The 19,761-nt window shown below is 37.9% G+C and overlaps 1 protein-coding gene across 2 annotated transcripts in view; it reads right to left on the bottom strand.

The window, feature by feature from the left end:
* Nucleotides 1-652: 652 nt before the first annotated feature.
* The window catches only part of LOC138189769 (ankyrin repeat and SAM domain-containing protein 1A), an 81,581-nt gene continuing 62,472 nt past the window's right edge, over nucleotides 653-19,761 (bottom strand). Inside the window, exons 12-18 of one of the 2 annotated variants that reach the window (XM_069131920.1) lie at nucleotides 16,539-16,853; nucleotides 16,141-16,268; nucleotides 15,495-15,872; nucleotides 12,374-12,685; nucleotides 11,167-11,325; nucleotides 10,656-10,793; nucleotides 653-10,257 (exon numbers count right to left, since the gene is read on the bottom strand). In XM_069131920.1, coding sequence (XP_068988021.1) covers nucleotides 9,655-10,257; nucleotides 10,656-10,793; nucleotides 11,167-11,325; nucleotides 12,374-12,685; nucleotides 15,495-15,872; nucleotides 16,141-16,268; nucleotides 16,539-16,853 — 2,033 coding nt within the window. In that variant the 3' untranslated portion in view covers nucleotides 653-9,654. The remainder of the gene's footprint in view (nucleotides 10,258-10,655; nucleotides 10,794-11,166; nucleotides 11,326-12,373; nucleotides 12,686-15,494; nucleotides 15,873-16,140; nucleotides 16,269-16,538; nucleotides 16,854-19,761) is intronic. The other variant, XM_069131921.1, reaches the window with a different exon arrangement.

The raw sequence follows: 19,761 nt of genomic DNA, 5'->3' as shown, positions 1-19,761 counted from the left end.
ATACACATTGTCTCAGTAAACTTCCTTTTCGATTAGAGAATAAATTATTCTGCATGCAAAAAGGAGTAATGTTTTTCCATTCGATGCTTAGTTTCCGAGAAAATCGAGTTCGAAAATTGAAGTGCGCGCGATCCTTGACCCGATATGGCTGTCCATGATGTCTCAACGAGTCTTATCTCAAAGTCGATTTTCTCGAAATCGATCCCTCGAGCGAACAAAATTTTGCTTTACATCTTCAACTTATTTCTATTTTGAAATCTGATTTTCTCGAAAACAACGAATACAAAATTTGAATCAACGAACTGGAAAACAAATAAAAGTCTTTTGTATGAGACCAATGAATGTCGTGATACTTGTGAACGAGAGTGTACATATACGAATATGGTTCGATGAAATTGAAATCGAATTGCGTGACGTGTGAACAATTATACGATTATATAATAGATATACAGAAAGACGTGTCAGAATTGAAAAGTGTCTCGAGTAGTAGAGGCGCTAAACGAATTTGTGGATTGGATCGGTAACTAGAATAAAAGGTACAGCACAGTATACAAAGTAGCGAGGACAATCGTTTACAATCGATTCGTGAGGTAACAGGGAAACGCTGCCACGCGTATGTATCAATCCTTAATTGGTAGTTACACTTAATATCTACTGAAAGTAACGTTTATTAAAACGAAGGTACATAGTACGAAAAATTCAAAGTAACATTAAAATTCGAATATCGCATCGATATCAAATTGAAAACGTATACTTTATCGATCCAGCCTAATTTAATTTAATATAAATTGTATTTGTTGCAATATTAATTCTCAATTGAAAGAACGTTAAAGAAGCTCGTACGAAATCTTTGATTTAACGCAATTTTATTGCATCGCGTGGCGATACGAAGTTTCATTCGATCGTCGCAATATCTACAATCATATTTAATAGATATCTTGTGCATATATTATATCATTGACACGTTGACTGCCACGTCATTTCACAGTTAATCGCTACATCTATCGTATGCTACACAAATTTCAATTTTTACACTTATATATTTTCATATAATTCTTTGGTACAATGTATATAAGACTACGTAATCGTACCATAATTTACCAAACAATTTCTCAATTGCTTTAAATACATCGATCTTCTGGATATATTTTATTGATATTTAATTCGACGAGACAGTCAACGCGACAAATATATTCTGTGCAAAGTAAAGATCGAATTTCTCGATGAAGGCTAATCACAATAAGAGAAGAAATTGCAAGAACTAGGAGAGAAACATCGACGCAAAAAGAGTTAAAGAGTACAATATCTATAGATCGAACGATCCATGATCGTTCTTTCGACAACCTTTTGTTTTCATGTCTGTCCTATTTCATCCCCAATAATTCTACCGTTACACACATCTAAACTCTACTATGTCTTTATTTTACACACTCTCGTTATCCGGTTATATGTACAGACATCGTTCGAAATGCTCGTTTCTATTATTCTGCTATGAAAGCGAAACGCAAAGAGATTCTGGAACTCGATTGGAAGATGAAAATTCTCTGAGGATAGGGATCCTATGAATACAAAGTCCATCAGAAGCTGCTAGAACAACGAGCACGCGAAATGCGTTACGAAAATGGCGATCAAAATTGACCTCGATCATCGTATCGTTGCAAGTGTCATATTTTCTTTTATAGCTTATTAATTATTTATAGATTATTTCATAATGAATTTGCATTTTGTGGATCGATCAGAAAGTCGAAATGAACGCAGTTTGATTCCTGTTATCATAAAATAATAATGCAATCTGAAGAGTGTATTTGAGTTGAAATTATTACTTTAGAAATGGAGGAACTTGGATAACCATCGACATGTTATCGCAAGAATGGTTAGTGGATTTTAATCAAGCGATCCATCAAAGTTTCTACCAATGACGATCGATTACATCGCTGATTCTATCAACGTATTTCGGTAATGACGACAACGTTGATTCTACAAATAATGGTCAACGTACCATTAACTCTACCGACAATAATAGATGCGATGTTGGTTCTACCAACGATGGTTAATACATCGTAGATTCTACTGATGAATTCCAATGAGAGATGCAATATCGATATCATCAATGATGATCGATGGTAATATTTGTTCGTTCTATAGATAACGATGGACGCATCGTCAATTCTACCAATGACGATCGATACATCACTCGTTCTATCAATGATGATGGATGCAATGTTGATTCTACAAATGGCGATGGTTGCAGCCATTAATTCTATCGATAATTATGAATGCAACGCTGATCTTACCAATAATGATCGATGTACCATTGATTCCACCGATAATGATGAATGTAACGTAGATTCTATCAATGGCGATCGATGCAACGTTAATTTTACCAATAACGATGTTGATAATGATGTTGTTATAGCGACCAGTCAATAGACACTTCCAAAAATAAAGCTCAGAATTTTTAACTGGATAATCAAAAATCGAAAGATGCTTAAGCTGCTACCGAACAACGTTACTATGAGAACGAAGATAATTATGCATTCGTAAAAGCATTGAGCACAGAAGATTCAATGCATTGGTGACTTCGAAATATTAAAAGTGTTACATGCTACGGTCAATGAATGGAAGAAAAGCGTCCAAGAATCAAAGATTCAAGTTTCATTCGACGATTTTCTGCAACAATAAACAGGATCACGTTAAAAAATGGCCAATCGCATAATATCTTCGAAATCTTGAAAATAGAAGCACGAATCTTACGAATACGCTTTGTTAATCGTGCGAAGAAAATATTTAAATTGCAGTGTGCACGGAGCAAGATTTGAAGAATTTCATTCGAGCCTTTAGTATGATAACTATACAAGGGTCCTAGGAAAGATATGGAAGCTTTCACCGGAATCAGTTCACGAGTTGATGTAATGAAAAAGTTATTATATGTATAGTTGAAAGATCTCATGAAAGACACAAAAGCGTTTGTAAATTCTATTCTAAAGTACTTATTTTTACGTTGGGAGTGAAATATCATTGGTAGAAAGGAAGACAATAAATATAGGAAAGTGTATCTGCGTATTCAAGCTTATATATGTACTTATATGTATATATATGTATATGTAAATTATTATTATAATTATTATATAATTACTACTAAATTCATGATACGACTAAAAAATAAATATAACAATATCTTCCCTTTCCTATCACCAAATCCTAAATATCCATTTTGAAAATAGACACACCATTGACTAAAACTTCATTCAAACATTAATTTCAAAGATAATATGATACATGCTCGACTAAAGCTTCATTCAAAAATTCATTTCAAAAATAATACAATACATAATTGACTAAAACTTCATTCGAAAGCTCATTTCAAAGATAATACATGATTGAATAAAATTTCATTCAAAATTCCAATCGCATTACGTTACAACTATTTACAATATTCGAACCTATTATTAACTAGCTAAAAGTTCATAAATAAGATCTAAGCTCGCTTATTTAACAAAATCATTGTAATAATAATTATTATGCGATCGATAGACTAGCGAAATAATGTGCGGATATTATAAATTCGAAGCGCCATGACGTTCGCATAATTAACGCGAGGAGGAGGGTGTTAACGAGACGTTTCAAGGCTCATGTTTTTCTCGCGTGAAACCTCCAAGCTGAGGCGAATCGCGCAGATTCACCTCGCAAATTGATGCGATTTGAGATAAGCGCCACGTTAATGACATCGCGTTTTCGCGTGCTTAATCAACGCGATCCTGCTCGACACACGTGTGTTCTCTCACGCTCGAAACTCTGTATTAAGGTGAAAAATGCAAACACCTTCCTCTATGGGAGTAATTCAACATATGCGAAAGTTAAGTGATGGATAAATAAGATGAGTTATATGGACTGAGTGATAAACGGGATCGAACAATTTTTGGGCATATGGTATTTGCTTTAATTTAATGAAAATCGTGATGATTTTGTTGAAGTTTATATTTAAGCGATATCTAAGTAAGTAAGTAAATTAATTATCCAACTTATTTTGGCAAAATAATTGTCGAACCCTTTAAGGTTGAATATAAAACGGTTGTCATATGGAAAATATCGTTTGTATTGTATTTATGAAATTTAAATAGATTAAAATAGGATGTAATCGAAGTGGATACTTTAGTGTGAAAAAGATTAACTAATGTGTCTTATTTCTGTCTTTGTTAGCTGTCACATGTCTCGTAAAATTGGCCTTGTGAACGTATTACGTATTACTACTACTAACAACAAAATATTGTTAGTATTAATAGAATGATTAAACATCAATACAAACAACGTAGAATGATTAAACTGTTATTAAGAAACAAACATGTAGACCTAAACTGATTAAACGTATCTTAACCGTTCTAGCAAATACTATACGCTTCTAAATTGTTTCATCCTTTCGATCACCCTGTATGTATTATTACGTGGTTTATAAAAGTCAAGAGAAAAGGACGTAAAGTATATTTAGCTCGACTATCTTAACATTTTCTTGACAACACTATCGTTATATTTTTTGGAGCGTAAATTCGATAAAAGATACTGAAGCGATTAATCAATGCACCACCTTGCGTATCGTTTGAAGTTTTTAAGCGCAAGCAAAATATGTAGAAATTTCAAATTCTTCAAGTTCAGAATTCATATTGCGAAGATGTTTAAATCAAATAAGTATTATACCTATGAGTAAGAGGTAGTCCGACGAATGACAAATTTAGTGTATTTACAGAATCTCGACGAATATTGGATTACTTTATTTGTGCCTTGAAATACGTTCTGAGAGTTTCTGACTAGGTAATCGATATGTACACTCTGTGCTCTCAATATTTGTATTGCACTTTATTGCTAATTTATAAAACTATCGTTAGAACGTCCCTGTGAAATATCTTTGCAATGAATCATTCTGAGATCCTTCAAGATTTTGCCGATTGATTTTCAAATTTCAGTCGACTATTCGAACGATCTTTGATAATAAAAGGATACCAAGTTGTGATATTAAGATATTAAATTTTTCACAACTTCAACAATTTGTTCACGTCTAAAAACTTCGAACGGTGAAAACCGCAAGAACCCATCCCGCGGAAACCCCGTAGGATGCCAAGGCGTAGGTCAATCAAACGGAAGTGAGCGGCAGAAACAACAAAAGTTCACAGGAATAATCAGTATGTCACTTTAATCACACATAGTCGTCTAATGTACAATTAGGAAATTGCTTCGACTGTCTCTTTGGTATCGTTGATTCACTGAACTGATTCACGGTGATCGCTGTAGCACGCTCTAGTTTTACCATACACCTATGTACACGTACACCTGATACCTGAAATTCGATCAAAATAATCGACACGACGAAATAATCGTCGCACCACGTCATTCACGAGAAAGAAAATCGACCTAAAAATTCCTCTCTCGACAGCTGTGTCTAATATTTCCTTTTATTTTTCCTGAAATACTATTAATAGTTTACGAGCAAATACATATCGTCTCCCCTTGTCAATTAATCATTTACTTCTTTTTCTCTCCTGTTTTTCTCTCCCGTTTTTATCGTTTCTTGGTCCGTGAATGAGTTTTCTTCGCGCGATTGGCATGAGTCTGAGTTCCTTAAAAAAAACTCATTGCCGATACCACTCGTCCTATGTATAGTCGTATATAGTGTATACAGCTAACGTTTACTCGTTTAATGTTTTATTACTGTTTTTTTGTTTTTTTAATATATATATATGTATATATATATAAATACTTAAAAGTTTACGCTATGATAGATGCCTCTTTCGTAGGAGATTGCCGGTCCGTCCTCTGCGCAAGAAGGAAATAAATTATCTCGTGCGACTATCTATTGCGTCCGTGTTCACGGCGGAACGGAACGAAAGATTCCCCTTTGAACACGTGTGGATAGGTTAAATTTACAGTATAGCAAAAAACAAGATAGCTACCAAGTGTTCGATGTATGTTATGTACACCTTGTCGAACGCGTGTATGCGTCCATCGGAATTTTTTCTTTTCGGCTGATACCAGGCCGGTCTAACTTCAGAATCCCGAAGTTACATCGACGTTGGGTTTATTGAATACAAATGGGGCTCCATTGTTGGCACTTGAAAGATTGCATCGGCTACAAACTGTATTGTTCGTTGATGGACGAAATGAGTGTTGTTTCAAGTCGCGAGTCATGTGATTGTGCGATGAAGAATATTCTTGACGAGAAATTTGAGATGTATGTAGTGATTCGTGTAAAGTTAAGAATGGACTGATCTTTTTTCGTGCCTTTTTGAATCAGTAAATGGTTGTTATTTCTACGATCTGATAAATGCATAACAAAGTGTTTAAACACTTTTCGTTGGCAAATACGATATCGAACGTTTGAGCGTATATTACGAGGAATCCATAGGAACAACAGAAAGAGAATTCTGTGTAAAATGTCTTAAATGGCATCATGTAGAAAATAATCTTCCATGTTACTTTATACGAATCACTGTACGCAATTTTTATAAAAAAGAAAAAAAGAAAGCAAGGAAAATCTTACGAAAGTACAAATCTACGAAAGGACATTTTGGTACGCTTATCGATAAAGATACTTCGTTAAAATGTTCGAAACGCGTAGTACGTACGTTTTATTCATAAACGTCAAAACTTGGTCGAGAAACACTCTATCAATCGATAATACGACTATCAACTACGTAGCATTCAAATTTTCCTGTATTAATACTGCACTCTAACGCAGTACTACGTTTTCGTCAACTATTCTGTTGTAATTTACGACGCTACAAAATTTATTGATTTCGTTATCAAATAATAGTGCCATCAATAATAGTCTAAGTACGTACATATTATTTTTTCCTTCTTTCGTTTCATTTATGTATTTTGTTCACATAACCATATTATCCAAACAATTACCAATTATCCAATCTTAATATCCGACTTACCGCTCATTTTATTACAATCGAACAACACTAATAACCAAAGCCAACACGAATAACCCCTCTGATCGATTTCATATCGACTTTTTTCCAATAATGCTTCTTCTCGAGATTTCCTCGAATTTATCGACACACACATCGACGAAGCATGCTCTCTATTTCGATTTTCTACAATTCTACAATAGCTGCACTACAGTTCGCTAATGTACGAACTTACGAAAGGTGGAGCATCCACCTAATTTTACTCCACGTTGAAATTACTGTATCACGTCGTCCACGGACCTCGTTCACCTCTATCGCAACACCTTAAACGCTTAATCCTGCACGTATATATGTGTGTATATATATATATATACATGCAGGATTAAGCGTTAATATATATACATATACATTATGAATAGAGCTAACTATCATTTTAAATGTGATGAATACAAAGTGTGCGTATAGCCACGTGTTTATGGTGGTGTGTTATTTGGCAGTTTCTCGTGTTCCACTTGTCTGTGACCGTGTATAATATATTCTCTTCGTATCACCCTAAAATGGATTTCACTCCACTTTGCTCCGTCTCTCTTTGCTCTCCAGCTTAATATCGCGATTAATATCGCCACGTTCCCGTTCGATTAATATCGCGCGTGCTTTATATACAAACATGCAATCTTTGGTTTTCGCTACGAATCAATCTACCCGTTGTGTACACAACCAGACGTCATTTGTTTGACGTCTCGACAATTTTCTCGAGCTACCGCACGCTTTTATCTTTCCCGACTTCCCAGAGACGGTTCGTGATGGGCAATTATACGCTCACGATTTATCACTACGATTCGACAACTACATACGAGGTCAGTTAGGCCTGCTCCGTTTCAGGGACGGAGCCCACATACGTGAGATGCTACTTGCTGTTCAATCGATATTAGTACTCTACTATTGACACATCTTTGAATCAATTCGAGTCGTCTTTAGTGCTCAAAGCTGAATTGGTCAGCTACGCTCGAATATGACTGTAGCACGTTCCTTACAATCGTAGCAACTTGGAAACTTGAAAATCGACTTATATTAAATGTAGGGTTTTCGAGGGAACTCCGTGGAGTATTTAAATATACAATAGATAGATATTTGGTACCGTTTCGTGGTATAATATTCGTTTCCTAATCGCGAGGTTCGTCCAATTAGCACTCGATAGATACACGTTAATCCGCACGGAGTGAATTTTCTCTTCGGTTTTCTTTTCCTTTTTCGTCCTCTTCGTCTTTTCTTTTTTACTTCTTTTTTGTTTTACGATAATTAATACGTGCAATTTATGTTGTCGTGTACATGCATGTGTGTACATTGTACATACTCTATACGTAAATGCTGAGAAACGCGAAAAATGCGAAACGAAATAAGGACTGTCAGTCTTGGGTGATGAGAACGTCGAAAAAACGGTGGCACCTCGAACGAGGGTGACGATTTCATGGAAGAAACGAATCCATCGTGACGTCAATCAGCCACAGTTCAAAGTGAAAACGATTCAGCCTCTGAGTCTCATCAGTCGATTTTTCTTTTTTTTTTTTAATTTGATTGTACGCGATCAAAATTGAGCATTCGCAAATTTGTCAACTCACCTTCCTTTCGACATGGGAATGTTTATATGTGTGTAAATGTGCCATTTTTAAATGCAATATAATGTTTCATGTGCAGGAGGAATCTTTAAAATGAAACCTTAAAAAAAATCACGTCCTTTTGCCAACATTTTTTTTCGGTTTTCCTAGTTCGTTTAAAATTATTTTAGGCGAGACGTCGATGTAACGTTAGTCACGCTCTTCCTTATCGACAAAACATCGAGTGTAAGACCTAGAAAACGTCTATTTTGTAACGAAGAGCTTCGTTTTAATCAAATAATACTGTTGACGATATACACGTTCCGTCCAACCAGATACAATGTAACAATCTTCTCAATTCGTTGCTTTGTATCTTCTTTTCCTTTTTTCAATTTTGTCGTTGTATGGACGTGAATAAAATATGTAAAAGATGAGCACACGGTTGTCTTCTAAACGTGTTTCGTCGGTTCGTTAATGCCCTCGATGTAGAAAATCACAGCGTCGCCGTTTCATGGTCGATCAAGAATTTGGCAAAATAATTCGACAATCGTCTCTTACTTACCTGAGCTGTCATCAAACCCCTCCATCATTCTCTTCGGAATGACACAACCATTCAAATTGTCGATACCCGTCATAACGTCTGTCTAGAATGCTACTACAAAAATTCGAGAGATAAAAAGACACCGCGAACGCCTAGTCGAGTCCTATTTCGCGTGTGTCATATAATGTCTACGAAGGTTAATCGAACAATTCAAGTATAATCCGACCTCTCAGTCGAATATCAAAGTCCCAAATGGATTTTACGATATTAGTCCCAATGATCTTACAAAATTTCATATAGTATTCTGATGCAAGGGTCAATCTGTACGATGATCTGTTTCACATTCACAATTAACAACCTTCAGTTCTTCATTAAGAAGAACAATCGTACTAATGTTCCAAAAAAACTCTAAAACGCTTCTCAAATTCCTTAAAGTCCACCATACACCCTTATGTCCGTCGTATTAAAGAACAACCCCTTGTATCAAACTCGTGTCTCGAAAGCAACATCCCTACACTTTTCCCACGAGGTCAAAGATCGTCAAGCGTTTCGACCTAATCTCTCGGACGAACAGTAATGAGTATCGAAATAGTAACGGAGAATCTTATTCCCCTTATAGTTCTTCTGACAGAGCTATAGGCGCCCTGGAGCCTGGCTTCAGGTCTTTCACGCCTATTCCGATGTCATCGACCGGTGCTGGCGCCAATTTCAACTGGTTCCCGTTCACTTTGATGTCGTTCACCGAATGGGACCTACCGTGCGTGACTAGCGGCTTTGCAGTTTGGTTCGTGCTCGTGTTCGAATTCGAGCTGCTCACGGAGTTCGTGCTGGGACTGGTCGCTGAGTTCGAGCTGGAACTATAGTTCACGGTGCCGCTAGAGAAAGAACTCGAGTTCGAGTTTGAGTCTTGCATCGGATTGGTCATTGTGGACTGCACTATAGGGTTAGGGATGGACGACTTAGAGCGGGGTTTTGGTTTTGGGTTCATTGAATTTACGATGGGGATAGCGGCCGAAGATTGGTTGTGCGATTCACGGCCGGTGTCCAGCGCAGAATCTGGAGACATTGGCATTTTCGATGCAGATTTTGAGAAAGTCGTCAGTTGATTGGCCGATTGAGATCGCACCGTGTGACTACCAAGTTTGTCACGCAAGGCCATTTGGTAGGCTACCTCGAACGCCTGGCCTAGGGTTAGGATCACCTCCGTTGCTTGGTCCTGAAACACGCATGCCTCGCTTCGTAGATTCTTTTTGGGTGAAGGAAAGAGATTTAGGAACAATGGAGTTGGTAGATGGAGGTGAATGATCACATTATTTATCTAGTCAACGTGGTAAAAGAATGACGTAAAAGAATTTGGAATTAGATGTTCCTGTTGACTCTTAATTTTCCTAGTATCTTATAGCGGTATATTATAGTACATGTTATTTACTTTTATAAAATTTCCAACTATATACTTGAAAATTAATTAAATACATAATCGATTATTATAATTAATTTATCTTTTGATTTTAGCCAAGATATAAAACTATGAAATTTAATGTTCCTTGAATACCAATTCTCACTATAATAAAGTTTCATATAGATATCTAGAAACAAGAAAGGAAATAGACTTACCATCGTTGGCACGCAGAAAACGTGGCAGAAATGCGTACGGCTGGCGTGGTCCTTGGTGATGTAGGCGAAATGCGTGAGATCGTCGGCATCCTGGCAGGCGCAGTGAATGTTGCGAATTTCGTGCTCGCAAATCGGCTCCTATCGATTCCCATCATTCCAAATACAAATGTAGACACGGTAATCGTATTACGGTTCAACGTTAATCCCTTTCAACGCGACACAAATTCCATAAATGCACGAGATTGTCTTCCTTACTTATACCTCGCTGTATTACAGCTTCTCGATTAATCGAAATTCGGTTAACTTTATTTCAAAGAATAATCAATAAAAAGTTACGAAAGTTATTAAGTATTTAAGGAAGAGTTAGAAAGCTTAATTTTAAAAAGTGAAGTTGAAAAAACATGATTATCAATTTGTAATCAAATGATTGACATCAAAATTATCGTAAGATATTATGCATTACAAAGGATTAACGTTCCAAGTCTTTTCTTTTGTTTTAAAAATATCTTACATTGGTCACCGTGTTGAGGAACCGCACGCCACGAAAAGAAATCGCCAAAGTAATGTCAGGGGTGACTCTTGGTTCGCGACACGTTTTCTTTAGCTTCTGTATCGACTTCTTTGTTGATTCGGTACCACGTAACTCCTTCACCACGGTGGAACCCAGATACTGTACGATTTTAGAACAGAAAGAAGATCGTATGTCTAGAACGGCAAATATTTAAAAGCTACTTCCTTTAAAACGTCGCTCAATTTCAAAATCTCTGACTGCGTTCACCATTTTTCAACATTTATTATTTACCGATATCTTTTATGTTTACGAATCATAGAGTTACTTAGAAAAGTGTTACTAATAACTTAAACAGCGTCAGATTGTTACGTAATATTTGCAACTTCGTATATCGAAGGAAATAGAAATCTATTACGCTGGACAACATGATTCCCCGAAGGAAGAAAGCGTTAAATGCTCGTTCATTGTGTTGGAGGTTACGCCATGCAAGATAATGCTCTGAATGAAATGTTAGTTACACCCACGCGGTAATTATGGTAATAGCCTTCACCTTGAGGCGTTGTCAAGAGTATCCGACTGACATCACACGACGCACTCGTTATTCAAGAACCGTGCAGTGCGTTTAAACGAGAGGATAGAATTATGGAGTCCAATTACTATACCAACATGATGTGTTCTCGTTTTCATAGCTATTACGATTTTTCTTTGTCCAATATCGTGGAAAGCGCAATTGTATAAACAGATTTTTGCCACAAGCGGTTCTAGAATTTCTGAATGAAAATGAATTTGAATCGTGACAGTCACTTTTATGATTAAAGTCCATATAAAAACTAATGTAAAATTATTCTTTGCTCCAAAATCTTAACAAGGCCGAAAAGCAATTAATCAAATACAAACAATCAACCAAGAATCCCAATATTTTCGATACGCTAATACAAAGAAACTCGTTCGAAACTTTAATAATAAAAAAAAAAAAACAGATCCTTAAGATACATTTACGTAATAAATATCCCAAAGAATAAACAATCGATAGAAACTATGAATAGATCCACTATGTAGATCCACATTAAGAACATTTGGCTCTCTGTAAAGAACAGTTCTATTCAAGATAGACGTAGCAAGGGTATGTAAAATACTTAGTAAGATGCCAAAGAGAAAAGAGAAAAAGCAGAAGAAGGGAATGGAACACGGAAGCAATTAGACTTACGTTGGCGACGTACGTGACGCAGCCGGTGACTAGAGCTTTTGGCTGGTGCCTCCACTGCGTCTTCAGGGTGGACGGAACGCCGAGCAGCAGCTCCGACGGTGCCCTGATCTCGAGTTGTTCCGGTGCCGAGATCGCCCCATTATGCGAACTGGGTCGCTGGGGTGGCTGCGGGGCCGGCCTGTTTTTGCGGTGCCTTAATGTGCTCGTGCCGGTCGAATTCGTTCCGGTTATCGACGTACCGCCATTACCCTCCGTCGTTGTTTCCGGCAGCTTCTCCCGTATCTCCTCTTTCAGCTGCTGTATGTTCGTCTTCTGCGAGAAACGAGATACCGTCGAGTTTTTGAGCAACGAAAGTTCGTGATCTTATATAAGTCCGCTGGTTGTACTTTTTTTCCTTTCATTTTTGTTTTTTAATATTTCGGTGGTGTAATACGGAAGACTGTGTTAGGAATTTTTTATAGGAATATTTAATAAAGAATAAGATGGCTAGAATACTGCGAATGTCTATGCATCTGCGAGAAATTTAAAGGTACAAATACGTACAGGGAAAAATATGAATGTTTCTCAAGATATTGGTGATCGAAGTTTTTATTAGCATTGAAGTGGAAAGATCTTAAGAGCAAGTAATCTTCAATGAATCTGAACGTTGTTATTATACTGTAAAAATTGAAAAACTTCAAGCAGATTCAAAGCTAATGATTCGAAAACCTATAACAATATAAATGAAGTATGTATGCATGTTTCACCGGGATTGTAGTAAAAAACGAATTTAGATCTGATGGAAGGGACCGGCGTTTTATCAGTAACGTCAATATTAACCCCATAGAACACGAGTACATTCCATTAATTTTCACCGAACGTAAAACCTTCCAATAGATTTATTTGAACGAACGAACGGACGACCGAGGCAAATACCTTTTTACATTCCGACGTCGCGTTCCCGGCCGCGTTACAAGCAAATTTCCGATACGTCAGCGGGCCAAAAATAAAAATGGACATGCCGGTGCGAAAAAAATTTTCGCGCAGCGTTACAAAAGCCGCGCACGAAAGCCGGGCTCGCGTTACAGAACGTGCAATTACACCTGTGAAAGCGTCGCGTTTCGAACTCGCCACTCGTCCCATCCCCGGAAAAAAAAATGGGGAGAGAGAAAAAAGGAAACTTTTTGCAATCTCCGTGAATGAATCGTTTCGCGCCGTTCCGGGAATTACGATCAAACCAGATTCAAACCACACAAGCGTATCGCTCGCTGTTCGGATTACATCTCGCGTATCGTTTGTTACATCTACCTCCCTTGTATAATTTGCCTTCGCAACTCCAAAAAAAGAAATCTAGAAAAAGACCTACAGAAAAGTAGAAACTACAAAAAACTAATACTAACAAACACGTGCATAGAAAAATGAAAAACACAGAGGCTTCCTCCTGCCTATAATATAGACAGGAAAACAATTCGGGAACAGTCATAAAATTTGCACAATGTTTGCATCTTTAGGTTTTCTACTAATGCATTAACATCTTTAATCTAGTAGCAATTAATGGTAACAAATATTCATGTGTTGTTGGAAGAATAAATTAATACCACGACAAAAATATTTGGACTCAAAATCCAGCATAAAAATTCACCTCCCACGATGCATCTATTGGAACTTGAATAGTGGGTGAAAATGATTCTCGAGCATCCGGCGTTCGAGGATTAATCCGCAGACGGAACAGATGGATGGCTCGCATACGAGAGATGGAACTCTCTGCACGGGCCGGCAATCGTGAAATTCGATTACGAGAAAAGAATGGACGTAAGAAGCAGAGAAACGGAGGAACAAAGAGAGCAATTTGGACGTGTGCGCGTCGACCGACGGCCATTAATCGAATTTAATTAGCTAATTAAGGGAGCACCGGCGAAAAGACCAGGCGTAGAGACGCGAGGTGGTAGAGTAGCTCGTTAACGGATGCACGTATCGCGCTCGAGGCGCCCGAACAAAAACTATTAGCGTCCGCTCGAGCGATCAGCCTGAAAGCTTGTTCGAGTGTCGTCTCGTGAGGTGAGTCAGTAGCGAACAGGTAGCTAGCTGGAGCCGTGATGATACGCCTGTTACAATAACGCCTCTCCAATTAGCCACGATATTTACATTATGACGCGATCGGCTGAAAGCCGATGCAAGCGATCGAGCTTGCTTCGGTGTGTGTCGCTGCCACCCTCTTTTTGCCCAAGTGCTCCATGGCCCTCGTCAGACACCCCGTGTCAACGGAATTCTTAACAGGATCCCTTCACTCGCGACACTCACTCAACTTCTCGCTCTTTCTTTTTCATTTTCTCTCTTTTAGCACGTTCTCTCTCTGTCTGATTCCGATACGCTCTTAAAATGATCTTCGCGATGTGACGCGCTCCCTATCACGCGACAGGTGACACAATCGGCGGAACAAGAGCGTCACGTAGGTCGATCGCTGCGATGAACCTCGTTAACCCTTTCCAGTTTTCGCGCTTCAATCGGTCCAGTCGTTTTACTCGCTTTGCTGGGATTGATCGTTGCCTTTAGAGTTGTGAAATCCGCGTATGCTGTTTTGAGTATATATCTTAGGAAGTTTGTACAATTTTTGAAAGATGAAGTAAAATTTTGTGAAGATGAGAAGTAGATCGGCGTAACAGTGGCGTAGTGTAAGTGTTTGTGATGTAATCGTATAATACACATTGATATCGTGCGATAGATTCTTAAAGTATTTGCTATTTTTTGCCGAACATTTAATCTTCATTTATCTGTATCAAGCACTACGCTTGTTTAGATACTCGAATTAATTAGAAAATAAATTTATAATCGATTATAAACGACAAAAGCCAATTTCAAGAAAAAACAATAATCCACAACTCAACGTGAACCTATAGAAATTCCATAATTCGCAACACACCCCAAAATTCCATAGAGAATCTCCAACACCTAACACAGCTACTGCATACAAAACTAAAAATATCAAAGTCTAAATTCAACTCAACGTCTACGGTTCAAATATTTCTGCGATTTTTACAGACGCCCCTCCTCTCCTCTCCATTATCGATTCCATACGAATCGTCAGCCGGCAACATGCTACACAGCCGATTCGTATTCAGACAGAACATGCGGTTTCACTCACCAAGGTGTTCAGATCCTTATTGAGATCCTCCAAGTTGGGCCCGGTGCAGTTGCGATTCTGCGCACGCGCGCTCGATCCGCTGACCGACGCGAGGATCCTCTTACGATGAGCTGGCTTCTGGATCTCTAAGACGGTCGCCAATTCGACCTCCCACACGCATCTCACACGTTCCATGTCCGTGTACAAGTTTTTCTTGAAAGTCTCTGCGTAATTTTCCAGGTGAATACTCTTCAACCATTCGTCCACGGATTGACTGTTCCCGCCGGATCGTTTGTCTACGCGTTTTTTCAGTAAATCGACCGCGTCCATTATCACGGCACGCTCTTGATCGCTGGTGATCTCCATGTCCTTCAGGTCGGTCTCGTCCAACACTCCATTCTGTTAGAAAAAGCAGAGTTTTCAAGGTTTTTAGGGCAAGTATTAATCATATCAATATAAAGACTGTAATAAATTTGATAAATCTCTAATCAGATATTCTAATGTAATTTCTTCGTTGGAATTTAAAGTTTGGCTAAAACAGCTTGCTTTTTATTCTATTCATATTTGTAAAAATATTTAACAGAACTGCACAAAGTTTATCAATAACAAAATTGATATTGGATTACATCTTTAAAAAACAAAGAAGATATGATATACAAGCACGTACTATGAAATCCAGATCATCAAATCCATAGTTGATGAAGAGGTTCTCGTAGTCAGCCAGGCCCAACGTTGACAACCACTGACCAACGGAAGTAGAGACAATAGGGCTGCTGCTGGTGTCTGAACTCAGACCTGCGTACAAATCACACGAAATCACCAATTAATAGCAAATATTTTTCGAGAAATGATCGTGTTGTCTTTTTTTAAGATATTTAAGAACATACGGAATTTTCTATTAAAAATTAAATTTTATTCCCCCTTCTTTTTCCTTTTTTTTTTTTTATTACAAATTTTCTCACTTATGCTAGCTTTCTTTCGAACTATTATTTATTTATTAGATTATAACCAACAGCGATACACTTTGATATTTCGATATTTCAATTTATAAATCTTGACGTATACCTAGTCTCGTCTGGAATTCCTTCTCCAATTCTGTGACGAAGACAGATTCTCTGACGAGACCCGTGCCAAACGACGCCATGATCTCTGAAATTTTGGCCCATTCCTCCTGCTCGTCGAACGGGCTCATTATGCTAAGGGTTTTCTCGTCCCTCTCGCGATCGCGGTCCGACCGGAACGAGACCTCTCCGTCTTCGAGACGTTCTCCGCCACCACCATCACCTCCGGTTCCCATTCCGCATGCGGATGGCCCGTAAACGTTCCGCAAGCGACGCAGCGTGCGCGGCCGCTCAGCCGTCACGGATCCTTTCAACAAACCTGTTGAGATTACGATATGGCTCGATTATTTCGTGTGAATTACGATGATGTCTATAATAATAAGAAATATTTGTCGATCAAAGAGTCTTTAGATATTATCGTATTGTTAGAAAAATATAGATTATTTGAAGTTTAATTAAAGAAGATTTCGATGATATTTGTTTGATGACTTATGAATAAACTGGAGATATGATCTGTGATTGTGAATTTTTATGAGATTAGATTTTATTCTTACAATAATTATATGTAGAAAATGGTTCCATCTTTTTGAATATCGTCATGAAAATATAAACTTCCTAACTCAGTGATTAAATTTATGAAAACTAGATTTTAGTAGCCATATAGTCAAACGTATAAATCTATCCTCCCTCTATCAATGTTATATTCCTGAAACTTAGCTGACCAGCAATTTCGAACAGTTTTCAACGCAAACACGTCGAGCCTGTCTGGGATCAGCCAACGGATATCCATAATGGATAGCAGCCGCGTACGAACGAATTCACGGATACGTTGAATATTCATTACAGATTCGTCATTGTTCGATGCCTTCACGAGATTAGTTCGCGGAAGATAATCAAAACCGACTCTCGGCACAGATGTAGTTAAACAATTACTGTAAATTGCGCCCTCGTGGCTCGATGATATATACAGAATTGAAAAATTCGTTCTTCTTGAAAATTATGAGATTCAAGAACGAATGTATTTAAATGTATAATTTTAAAAATTCGAAGGAAAAAGAAACGAAATTTCTTAAGTTCCTCTAGTGTTAAGGAGACTCTTTAGAGTTTAGCAAAACGAAACTTTTATTGTTATTTTGAAACCTTTTATTTGTACGCAATATTAAACCGTTTTACGATCATAGAAGAATTGACTAATATAATAAGAAAAAAACATAGTTTCATAAAACTGCGTTTCACAGACTGGCATCTGCGGTTAATATTCCGGGATTAGTTTACATTTGCGGTTTCCTGCAGTTTAAATTCAGGTTTAACCACAGAACGTTTATTCAAGTTATTCGAAAGAATTCAGACAAATACTAGAGCGGAGCGTTTCAAATTTTATCGCAGTTCCAACTAAATCAGATACTTCCTAGAAAATCATATCTTCTAGAAAGTTTATCATAGAAAAACCCTCAGTCCAATTTTTCGTTGCACTCCAATTTCTTTTAAGAATGTTATTGTTTTTCAAAACGTTCGGTACGATCGTAAAAAAATATTTTGGTTGGTTAGTCTATCCTCACATAGAGAGAATCCAGAAAAAAGGAGAGAAAACGATAAAAACGCGTTAGATATTCGAAACGCGTCCGTTCGTGCGTTCAACGTCGCGACGTACGGTTGCTAGCAAATAAATTCAGGTTTCGAGTAAATAAAGAACGCGGATAAAACGTTTGGGGGTCAAAGTACCATAAAAAAATCATTTGCGCGTGCACTTGTTGCGAGCGTTACATTCGCCGTGATTGAAGAGAACAGACAAACAGTGGATATCGCGGTTCGACCGTGCACAACACACCGCCAACGGAACAAACACATTCAGATCGGCGAAGATTATTGCAAAATCGATGTTTCCTGTCACGAACGGTGACTGACAAAACGATTCTCCGCATTAAATTTTTCGGGATTTGAGAAAATTTGCCTAGAGTAAAATAAATCCAGAAATATCATCATACACGAATTGCCAACTTCACTGAAAGGTATTAATTATTCACAAAATTTATTCAATGACAACTAAATATAGAATCTTGTAGAAGCTACTTTTATTACGCCATTAACAAAAAGGATGAAAGACTTTTCAGGGGAAAGAGTTCCAGCTATCTTTGTAAAGTTTATAAGATGGCCTCGAAGAAAGAAAGAAGATGTACACTACCAACCATAAGTATCAGAACACCAGCTGATGTTGAGTACAAATTCAACGATTATCGCTGCTTTTACACCGATAAAATATCAAATAAAGTAAGATCTGGTAGAATTTTCCAATAAATATAGGTAACGAGTAAATTCCCAACGCTTATACCAGGTAGTATATAATATTCGATAAAACGTTAAAATTTCTTCAAATTCTTCCTAAGCTTCTCGAATCAAATTATCTGAATCAAAATTGTGCAATAATAACCTAAACCTTTCACAATAATCAACCAACAATACAACTGTTAAGTACTTCATAGTCGGAGAACAAAATTTCCCGAATCAAATTATCTGAATCAAAATTGTGCAATAGTAAACCTAACCCTTCCACAATAATCAACCAACAAAACAACTGTTAAATACTGCATAGCCGGAGAACAAAATCTCAACCCAATTAAATCTCTGAATAACACCACCCTATATATTCGTATCATCAAGCCTGCCACGTAAATCTATAATTACGAAGCGCGTTCAGTTAACGTAGACTTCTTACGACGTCTTATAACGCCTTACGACGCCTCTCTAGAACTTAACTGGTCGCACAATTCCGCTTCGACAGGTGCAAATAATTCCCCCATCCACGTTCTCGCGGTTGTGTTCGCTCTTTTCATGGTGTCGGCGCGGCGGTGTCAGCTCGCGTCTCGAGAGTGAACTCTCACGGGGGCCGCGTCACTCCGACATTAAGGACAATCCACGGTGGTTTTCAGCGGACGTTGTTACAATCGACGTCTCGGGAGCGTCGCGGGACTAACCATGGAAATTCTTTCATTCGAATTTCACAAATGAGAATTCGCGCCACCTACGCACGTACGAATGGGCCCGGGAGAGGCTCGTGCGAGGCCGCATAGACGGTCGAAGAAAAGGGGACGAAAGGAAGGGAACGCGGGAACGAGGAAGAGGGAGGAGAGAGAAAGAAACGAAAAAAGTACCACTTTAAGCAGCGGCTATGAACGCCTTTCAAAGACACTGTGTGTATCCTCTCCGGTACGAGTACATTCGAGAGACCC

This window comes from Bombus flavifrons, chromosome 2 (assembly GCF_040668555.2).
Source record: "Bombus flavifrons isolate JBK064 chromosome 2, iyBomFlav1_principal, whole genome shotgun sequence".
NCBI lineage: Eukaryota > Metazoa > Arthropoda > Insecta > Hymenoptera > Apidae > Bombus > Bombus flavifrons.
The sequence above is the reverse complement of the archived record's forward strand: the minus strand, read 5'-3'. Positions and strand labels throughout refer to the sequence as shown.